The sequence below is a fragment of the Zootoca vivipara genome, chromosome 12 (genome assembly GCF_965207765.1).
Source record: "Zootoca vivipara chromosome 12, rZooViv2.hap1.1, whole genome shotgun sequence".
Taxonomy (NCBI): domain Eukaryota; kingdom Metazoa; phylum Chordata; class Lepidosauria; order Squamata; family Lacertidae; genus Zootoca; species Zootoca vivipara.
In genome coordinates, this window is record NC_142595.1 from 47152762 (window position 1) to 47163755 (window position 10994).

A 10994-nucleotide genomic window follows, 5' to 3' on the forward strand; every position below is an offset into this window, starting at 1 on the left:
CAATATTTTATGCTTGATTGCTTGCCATAAAACATTTCTGCTCCACTTGTCTTCAAATGCAGACCAAAACAACTTTCAGAAGGGCAGTAGCTCAGGGCTTTGCAGGCAAAAATGGCCCAGATTCACACCCAGGCTTCTCCAGGTACCATAGGACTGGGAAGGAATTGCTGCCTAAAACCTTGGAGAGTTACTGCCAGCCAGGGTTTAGACACACATACCTTTTATCCCACACGAAAACCCATTCTTTAAAGCAGATACACAACAAAAAGTGATGTGGGCTTTCCAGGGTTTGTCATTTGCTCTGATTCAGGGGTAAAGAGCAAGTTTTCACAGGGAAATCTCTGGAGCAGAGAGAAAGAGAGAGAGCATATTGCAATGGTGCTGGGTTGCCCCCAAGGCTTAGGGACCACACGTATTGCATGCGTCTGATGTCATGCATACATCATCCTGTGATATCACACACATCTCCCAGCATTCGGCTGGCCGGTGCAGCCTTACACTAGGCCCTGCCGGTCCCAGCAGTATTGGCAGATGCTGTGTAGGCTGGTGCAACCTTCCGCCAGGTGCTCCAATCCCTGCAACATCTCCTGACAGACTGGTTCAGCCTTCTGCTAGGCCCCGCTGGTCCCCAGAGCATCGGGAGATGCCGCGCAGGCTGGCACAATCTTGCGCCAGGTGTGTCCGTCCCTGTGGCGCCTTCCAACACTGTGCAGGCCAAAGTACAGGCCCTGCCTGGAAAGCCCAGAGGAAAGGCAAGTGTGGATAAGCCCTCAATATAGACAGCACAGAATTAGATGGTGCATTATTCTGAGTTGAGGATGCTATTTGACCATGAAATACAAACACTGCCACTTGGAGTCCTCTCTGCAAGAGCACCCGGTTTTTATCCTCTCTGCTTCTTAACTCAGTGCCTCATATGCAAATTTCTCAGCCAGGCGCCTTCTATTTAAACAGCATCACCTGAAGTTACTCCATGGCCTGGCTGTGTCCCTTTCAGTCTGAACAAAGAGAAGAGACAGACAGACAGACAGACAGACAGACAGACAGACAGACAGACAGACAGACAGACAGAGATGAGATCCATTTTGGTTTTTCCCATTCTCCTAGGCATCTTCCCTGGTGAGGATTTTTGTTTAGCGGGAAACTGATAATGTTGATCCCAGCACAAAAGGGATAATGACTCAAATAGTTTTCTTTTTTGCAGGTATCATCTCAAGTCCACAGATAACACAGTCTGGTCCAGGACTGCTGAAGCCCGGGGGGTCCTTCAAACTGACTTGCTCTGTCTCTGGTGTACAAGTCAGTGATTATTACTGGGACTGGTGCCGGCAGGCTCCAGGAAAAGGGCTGGAGTGGATAGGGTTCATCCGGAGCACAGCAAATAAAGGAACAACTCAGCTCAATCCAGCACTCAGCAGTCGAACCAGCATCTCCAGGGACACCTCCAGGAATGAAGTGTATCTCCAGCTGAGCTCCCTGACAGCTGCAGACACTGCAATGTATTACTGTGCAAGAGACACAGTGAACCAAAGCAAGGAAGCATCCATGCAAAAATCACCCTAAAACTCTGCCACATGCACTGGGAGTGCCAGCTCTCTGCCTTCAACAGACATCCATTGCCCTAATCTGGCTGGAAGATTTGCTTGAAATCTCTCCCTACACAGTTTAATGTTTAGCACCCAAATCAGTATCACCAGGGATGCTTGCAAAAAATGAATTCTAACTTTAGCTGAGATCCGTCACAGCTACAGAAATCTGAACTAGACAGACAGCGGACTTACTAGATTTCTATGCCCAGATGCCGAAGCTGGCTGGAAAACTCATATAAACCAAGAGGATTTTTTTTATATATAAAAAGAACGGGGGGTGGATTATTTAGACCATTGTAAGCAGATGGAAACAAGAGCAGGATTTTAACTCACTTGTAGTGTAAAAATATTATGGACAATATGGTTTAATATAACATTTGGAGTATGGATGAATATACAGTTGTAGATTTTTAAAATATGACCCCGTGGAGGGGATGAGGGGGGGGGAGTCTCAAGATTCGGAGAATCTGTTTATATGGATTTGTTTTTTAAAGTTTGTGTCCATTTATATTTTGTATCTGTAAAACCAATAAAAAATGTTTCATTAAAAAAACCCAAAGGTGGTGGTTTCCTTTGTTCTTAACAAAAAACATCATCCACAATCTCTCGTGGGAGTCCATTCCACTGTTGAACAACTCTCCCTAATGTTTGGTCATAATCTCCTCTCATGTAACTTGAATCCATTGGTTCAGGTACAACTCTCTGGAGCAGGAGAAAACAAGCTTGCTCCTTCCTTCATGTGACAGCCCTCTAGATATATGAAGGTGGCTGTCATATCTCCTCTCTCTCTCCTCTTTACCAGGCTAAACAGACCCAATTCCCTCAACCTCATCAGGCTTGTTTTCCAATCCTTTATCATCTTGGTCGCCCTCCTCGGGGAGGAAAGTACAATGTACCATGAATGAATGATGGAGGAGAAACTGAAGTGGAAGGCAATACTTGGGGAGAGTCCCTCCATGAATGAATGATGGAGGAGAAATTGAAGTGGAAGGCGATACTTGGGGAGAGTCCCTCCATGAATGAATGAATGATGGAGGAGAAATTGAAGTGGAAGGCGATACTTGGGGAGAGTCCCTCCATGAATGAATGAATGATGGAGGAGCAATTGGAGTGGAAGGCAATCCTTGGGGAGAGTTCCTTTCACACTACTTGCTTGGAGTCATCCTTGCAAATGGGTGCCCTCTAATTCTCTTTGCTTCTTAAATTCAGGACCAGAAGAGAATGGACACACTGTATGGAAATCACCCCAGTAGGCTCTTTCTGAATGATGTTCCTGGCTTTATGGGCTTTTAGGGAACCCACTTACCAAAATATATGTGTGTGTGTGTGTGTGTGTGTGTGTGTGTGTGTGTGTGTGTGTGTGTTTGTGTGTGTGTGGTCTTTTTTTCATTATTCAAATTCTCTCAAGTTCAAATAGTAGCCTCCTCCTTCTTTCCATGTCCCTGTAGCTCAAGAGAAAAGCTGTCTCAGTTCCACTACTTTTCTTATTCTGATTAATATTTTTCTCTTCCCAGGATAAAAAAAAAATGACACCCATCTTTCTCCCCTTCTTCCTCATGGCCCTGCTCCCAGGTAGGCTATTCCTTTGCACATACTTTGAAATGAAATACTGTAGATTTTAGGCATGAATATTAAGAGTGCAAAACAACCCTTTCCATGTGTTTTGGGTTAACTGAGCAAACCAAGCCCTAACTCTGCTTTTCCTTCTCTTCTCCCTGCTCTTTCAAATCCTGCAGGTGTTTTCTCCCAGGTCATGCTGAAGCAATCTGGGCCAGAGACCGTCAGGCCAGGAGAAACACTTGAGCTGACCTGTTCAGTCACTGGGGTCTCCGTCACAAGCAGTTACCGGTGGGACTGGGTACGGCTGAGACCTGGGAAAGGGATTGAATGCATGGGCTACTGGGTTGGGACCACAATGTATGCTCCGTCTTTACGCAACCGAATCACCATCTCTGTGGATCCTTCCCAAACCAAGTACTTTCTGAGATTGAGCTCAGTGACCACTGCAGACAACGCTGTGTATTACTGTGCGAGATACACAGTAGGAGGAACTGAAGCAGAGGCTGGCACAAAAAGGAGGATGTGGTTAGAAAATAAGCCCACTTCAAGGCATTGGATTGATGTTGATATATCTCTATCTGGTGTTTGCTCCTCAGAAGACCTGTCTAGAATTGCACTAACAAGCTGCTATTCAGAACTCAGGGTGGAATGTGTCTCTCATTCTAGCATCTGGCCTGTTAGTCCATAACAACCGCAGTGAAATCAGATGCTGAGACAACCAAAGGAGTTTGGTTGTTATTACTGATCATCTGAGACTGGCCCTCAGCCAAATCGCCCTTGTCCAAAAGATGGCACTTAACTCCAGTGAAATTAGCGAAAATGTATAGAATGAGTAACAGAATGTGCTGGAAATGTAATGAAAAGGAAGGGGACTTTTATCATATGTGGTGGAAATGTGAAAAGGTTAAAGGATATTGGGAAATGATATATAACGAACTGAAAAAGATATTTAAATATACTTTTCCCAAAAGACCAGAGGCCTTTCTGTTAGGACTGATAGGCCAAGAGATAACTAGGGAGGATAGTACCCTTTTCTTATATGCGACAACCGCGGCGAGGACATTATTAGCCCAAAAATGGAAAACCCAGGACTTACCGACAATTGGAGACTGGCAGACAAAGATGATTGAATATGCAGAATTAGCGAGACTGACTAGCAGGATTCGAAACCAGAGGGAGACAAGGTTTCTAAGGGATTGGAGTAAATTTGTGGACTATATGGAAATGAACTGTAAAGGTTTAAAGACACTTGCAGGCGTGAAATAAATCCTACGAATTGACCCTAAAGATTAGATACAAAGGAACTGCGAGATAAGAACTGATTAGAAAACCTTTTGAGGGGAGGGAGGGAAGTCAAGCTCGGCGGAGCATGTTTTTTGGGATGTTTGTATTTTTGAATGTTTGTTTATGTGTTTGTTTGTCTTGTATAATGTTTTAAATGTGTTTATTTTGGAAAATTTAATAAATAATTATTAAAAAAAAAAAAACAAAAGGGGGCGGCGGAGGCATCCACCACGACATGTTCCTTCCTACAGAAAACCACAGCCTCTTAAATCACCAGACTCGCAGCAACCTGCAAAGTCCCACAAGAAAGTTTGTTTGAAGCAAAGAGGAGCCCCAAAGATAAGAGGGCAGCTGGATTTCAGATCTTGCATGTAACCTCTCCCACAGAAGAAATGAAGTTATTTATGGGAGGTGTGGGGTAAGGCTACCAGGCATCCCCATTTCCTGGGGATAGTCTCCGGATTTACAAATCAGTCCCCTGACAAAATCCATCTATTTAGTAGGAAATTGAAAAGTGTCGGCTTCCTTTTAAAATATCTGGTAACCTTAGTTATCTTAGGTATTTTAACCTTAGGTATCTGAAAGAAGTGTGCATGTACACAAAAGCTCATACCTATGACAAACTTAGACAAACTCTAAGGTGCTACTGGAAGGATTTTTTATTATTATTTTGACTGTGTCAGACCAACACGGCTACCTACCTGTAACTGGTAACTTTAGTGTGGGGGGGGGGGAGATGAATTGGTTTATCTGGCCTTTATTTTTGCATGGCTGACCCATCTTTTATGCATATCTACTATCCACTGATTATTCAGAGGATGAGTTATCCTTCTTCCTGACCTCCATGACAGCCATATCTTTATTTTTGTATGTGATATTGCCCAATACAAACCTTTCCCTAGTTTAATACATTTCACAAATAAATGGGGTTTTTTATGCACACTTTACTCTCTCTCCCTCCACTTACTAGGGATCTGCATTTTTGCCTCCTTCAAAGAGGCCATAGCAAATCACAAGCAAAGAGCACCAGCAAAAGGTCCTCTCCCCAGTTAGAAACCTTGGAGAGCTGCTGCCAGTCAGTGTAAGTAATACTAAGCTAGATGGACTTACTAGGTGATTTTCCTAGGATCCTAAAAGAACTAGGAGGCTTCCTATATTCAAAAAAGAACCTGCTTAAGTATGGCGTGAATGAAAGGTGGAAGAGCAATTCAGTAAAAGGCAATATTTGGGGAGCCCCACCAACCCCCACGCCCAATGGATAGCTTTGAGTCACCCCTGCGATTGGGTCTCCTTTTCTCCGCTTTGCTTCTTAAATGCAGGACCAGGCAAGACAGAACGCCCTCTAGGCAAATCACCCTACCAGCCTCCTTCTGTTTAAATAGGATTGTCCACTGTGGCTCCGTCCCATTCACTCCTTACTAAAGCTAAAGTTGAGAGAGAGAGAGAGAGAGAGAGAGGAAGGAAGGAAGGAAGGAAGGAAGGAAGGAAGGAAGGAAGGAAGGAAGGAAGGAAGGAAGGAAGGAAGGAAGGAGAGATGGGTTTCATGTTGCTTTTCCTCATTGTTCTAAGCATCTTCCCTGGTGAGGATTTATCCATTGGAATAATAACAAAAATGCTAAACTCAATGCTGAGATTCCCAATTATGACACAATTTCTGCATTCTTTTTGTAGGTATCTGCTCCACTCGTCAGATAATCGAGTCTGGTCCAGGAGTGGTGAAACCTGGGGAGTCCTTCAAACTGACATGCACAGTTTCTGGGGTTCAGTTGGATAATTATTACTGGCACTGGATCCGGCAGCCTCCAGGGAAAGGGCTGGAATGGGTAGCACTAATTCGCAACACTGCAAATGGAGGAACCACTGAGATCAATTCAGCCCTGAAAAGTCGAGCCAGCATCTCCAGGGACATCTCCAGAAATGAAGTGTATCTCCAGCTGAGCTCCCCAACAGCAGCAGACACTGCAATGTATTACTGTGCAAGAGACACAGTGAATCAAAGCAAGGAAGAAACCATGCAAGATCCACCCTCAGACTCAACCCCTTGCACAGGAACTGATAGATCCCCGTCACCAACAGACATCCATTGAATGAATCCAGCTAAATTTGGGCTGAAGATCTGCACCCCCTTTCAGGGCAAAATGTTGAGAAGGATCGTTGGGGGGTTTGGACCACACTCATTGGATGTGTGTGACGTCACGTGATATCACACACCTCTCCCAGCACTAGGCTCATTGGTGTAGCCTTCCACTAGGCCCTGCCAGTCCCCGCAGTATTGGCAGATGCTGTGTAGGCTGGTGCAACCTTCCACCAGGTGCTCCAATCCCTGCAGCATCTCCTGATACCCCACAGACAGGTGTAGCGTTCTGCTAGGCCCCGCTGGTCCCCAGGGCATCAGGAGATGCCGCACAGGCTGGTACAATCTTGCGCCAGGTGTGTGTGTCCATGCGGCGGCATCCAACACTGTGCAGGCAGGTGCATTTTTCACACCAGTATGGAGGGGGACTGGGCCCCCTTCAAACAAATATTAAGGGGTGGAAGACCCCTCTGCCCCCCTACAGTTGGTGTGCCTCCAGTGGGCTAAAGGAAGGAACCCCACACAGCAATGAGGAATCAAAAGGGTTTATTGCTTCGCCGGTCAGCGAACTGACCCGCTTGCAGTGGTGGTGCACTCTCGTGGAAGTCAACTAACTCGCATGGTAGCACCTTGTGTGACGAGGCTAACAGAAATCTTACCAAAAAACTCACAACAGACTCAAAATTTTGGTTTGGTTTTTGGCATTAATTTTGGCCAAAACTTTATTTAAAATACAAATTAAAATCGAGTGTTGGCTTAGGCTTTTGGTTAACCCTTCGTCCTTCAATAAGAAGGACCTACATCTGTCCACTAGGACAGGACTCACTTCATCTGCCCTCTAGGGACAGGACTCACTTCATCTGCCCTCTAGGGACAGGACTCAAAACATCTGCCCCCATTGGGACAGGACTCCATCATCTGCCTTCTCAGGGCAGGACTCAATCATCTGTCCCCCCTTTGGGACAGGACTCACCAATTGTCCCCTTTGGACAATTCCAGCTCCGACTTCCTAGTGGGAAGTCAAGTAAACACCCCTAGGAGAGGAGGTAGCTGGGTCCAGCATTCTCCCCTCTCCCAAGAATGTTCCCCAAGGCTCGTACTCTTAGAATTGGCCCCCTCAGCTCCGCCTATGGCAGGGATGTAAGGACAAGAGCATAAGCCCCGGGATTCCTTTAACGGAATACTTCTATGTGGAGCAAAATGAGGGGGGGGGCATATGTATGCCTCCCCCTCAACCAATCAGATTCATAAACCAAAAGCCTAACCGCCAACCTAACAGTTGTGACAGTTGCCCGCAGTAGGCGAAAACCAAGTGGCAAAGCCAATCAGCCAATTGGAAAAAAAAGTCCTACTGAGCCCTTGCAAAGCAAGCGGCCCCCCAAAGGGCAAGCAAGGCCAGGCTACACTAACAGAAAGCGGTGGGTGGGAGGGAGATTCAAGACACAGGCCAGAGTGGTGGAAAACGAAAGGGATTTCCTATTTAATGGGGGCCTAATGCCCAATCCTATTATTCCTATTTAAATATCCCTGCCCCCATTATTCAGCAACTACTGTGGCCTAAAACCCAAACCAAACCCTGCATTAGATTTCTTCCCCGCCCTTCCACAACCCACTCTATATTTAATGATATAAAGCGCTATATCAAAAGACACGCATCCCAATTTTCATCAGAGTAATGTTGGAGGGTACGATATGATATTTATGTTGTGTGCTTACAATGTGCTCTATTGAGTATTGAGTGTCCACTCAATGTGCTCTATTGGCTCTAAATGGTGCTCCTGCCTTTATTATGCGTGGCCTCTTTTGCATTATGCAAATTCTCTCACTGCCTCCCAAATTCAAATAACAGGCTCCTTGGTAATTGAGCTTCATTGCAGCTGAGGAGAAAAGTGGCCTCCATTCCAGTATTATTGTTCTTCATTCCTATTTTTACTTTTCTCCTCTGGGGATAAAAAAACAAAAACGATGTTGATGGTGCTCTTTGCCCCTCTCTTTCTCTTATCCCTGCTCCCAGGTAAGTATCTCCTAAAACATTCTCTAACCCTTCCACAACTTATCAAATGAACTATCCTGAATGTTAGATATGATATTTAAGGGTATGACAATTCACATGACCCATGTGCTTTGGATTATATTAGCAATGATAAAACTGCACAAGAAATAGCCTTAAAGTTCTGGCTGGGCCTACTGCCTAACACTGGTTTTCCTTGTATTTCCCTCCCTCCAAATCCCTTCAGGTGCTTTCTCCCAGGTCACATTGAAGGAATCTGAACCAGGAGCAGTGAGACCAGGAGAGACCCTCGAGCTGACCTGTACGGTCACTGGGCGCTCTGTGACAAGCAGCTACTGGTGGCACTGGGTACGACAGACCCCCGGGAAAGGGCTCGAATGGATGGGAGCGTGGGTTGGAAGCACATACTATGCACCATCTCTCCGAGACCGAATCACCATCTCTGTGGATTCTTCCCAAACCAAGTACTTTCTGAGACTGAGCTCTGTGACAGCTGCAGACACAGCCATGTATTACTGTGCAACTGACACAGTGGGACAGACTGAAGCAGAGGCTTGTACAAAAAGGAGGAAGTGGTTAGAAAATAGAAAGCAATGCAGCATAGATGCCCAGTTCTCCTTAAAAGAAAGCACATCATTTTGAAATCACTGAAGGTGTGCTCCTCTCTCTCCACTCTCCACATCCCAAGTTGACACAAACTGCGGCAAGGAAGGAGAATTGCATTAAGAAAAGAGAATCAGGATAAATGGCAGATTCTGTTGCTGTAGAATCCATGCTTTCAAGCACAAATCAGCCGCTAAGATCATGGAGACACTAAGCTCCACGAGAGCCATTGATGAGCGCATGAGACACAACTCAAGGCTTAGGGGGAAAGCTGCCTTTTAAGCAGTGACAACAGCCTGCAGCACAAAAGGCAAACCCTGTGAGAGTGGGGGGGGGAGTGATTAAGCAAGACCATTTTCATTCATTTCATTTACTCCAGAAAACCCAGCAAGTGTTGATAGTTTGATTCATAAATAACTAGTTGATGGAGCAAAGTTGGGGGAAGGGTTGTGGCTGACAGGTAGAGCTTAGGCTCCTGCCACATTCAACCCCTGGGAGAGACTGCAGTTTGAAACCCTGGAGAGCTCCTGCCTGTCAGTGTAGACAATACTGAACTAGATGGAGAGTAGTGTTACTAGGTTTACAGCGGTTTCCTATGCTTCTAAAAGAACGTCCTTAGGTAAGATCAGTACAATTATGGAGTCAGCTCCCACTTTAAATTTTATTAAAAGCTATTGCCTCTCTCTTGTTAGGTTCAATAATGATGACAGTGTCACCCAGGCTTGTTAAACCGTATGAAATAAATCGCTTTTATGATCTCTCAGACCAGCCCTCAGCTATATTCTCCTTGTCTAGCAGGTGGCAGCAGAGACAATCCTTTCCAAAGCATACGACAAGTCTTAAATCTCCAGACTGACAACCACCTTCAAAGTCTCACAGGAGAGGTTCTTAGAGGCAAGGAGACTCAAAGCTACGAGCTCCCGGGCTTTACATGAAATGACTTCCACATAAGGACTCTTTATTGGAAGTGGAGGGGCAAAATGGATCTGCACACTTGTCCCCTTCTAGAGGCCAACATAGCCTACAGCCCATCAAAAGCAAAGGGTATCAACAAACAATTCCATTGTTAAGGCTTCATGGATGTTGCAGCACAATCTGATCTGTGCTCTCCTCCACTCCTTGACAGGTGTCTTGTGTCATTTTTGTGACTGTTCCATCCTATTCCACATAGTGCTATATTACATACCCTTCAAGTGTCCTGGGGCATCCTAGAATAATGGAAGCCATCCTGGCTTCTAATTGTCCCAGAATGTCCTGTTTTCCCCCCTCCAGCACCGTCGAGCTTGGAGAAAAGGATGACCTGGCACTTGTGCTTGCAGTGGTGGTGCACTCTCATGCAAGCCAACTAACTCGCACGGTAGCACCATACCAAAAGACAAACATCCCAGTTTTCATCAGAGTAATGTTGGAGGATATGATACAATATTTATGTTTTATGCTTACAAGACATCCACTCAATGTGCTCATCTAAACACAAGAACTAATGCTGACTCCTATTGGTTCTAAATGGTGCTCCTGCCTTTATTATGCGTAGCCTTTTTTGCATTATGCAAATTCTCTCACTGCCTCCCAAATTCAAATAACAGGCTCCTTGGTAACTGAGCTTCATTGCAGCTGAGGAGAAAAGTGGCCTCCATTCCAGTATTATTGTTCTTCATTCCTATTTTTACTTTTGTCCTCTGGGGATAAAAAAAAAACCGATGTTGGTGATGCTCTTTGCCCCTCTCTTTCTCTTATCCTTGCTCCCAAGTAAGTATCTCCTAAAACATTCTCTAACCCTTCCACAACTTATAATGAACTATCCTGAATGTTAGATATGATATTTAAGGGTATGACAATTCACATGACCCATGTGCTTTGAGTTATATTAGCA

General features: G+C 45.2%; 1 protein-coding gene across 1 annotated transcript in view; it reads left to right on the forward strand.

Annotated features, from left to right (window-relative positions):
• The first annotated feature begins 10734 nt into the window (after window positions 1-10734).
• Window positions 10735-10994, forward strand: part of LOC118078110 (uncharacterized) — a 101057-nt gene continuing 100797 nt past the window's right edge. Inside the window, exon 1 of the mRNA XM_088655666.1 lies at window positions 10735-10870. Within this exon, the coding sequence (XP_088511792.1) occupies window positions 10822-10870 (49 nt within the window). The 5' untranslated portion in view covers window positions 10735-10821. The remainder of the gene's footprint in view (window positions 10871-10994) is intronic.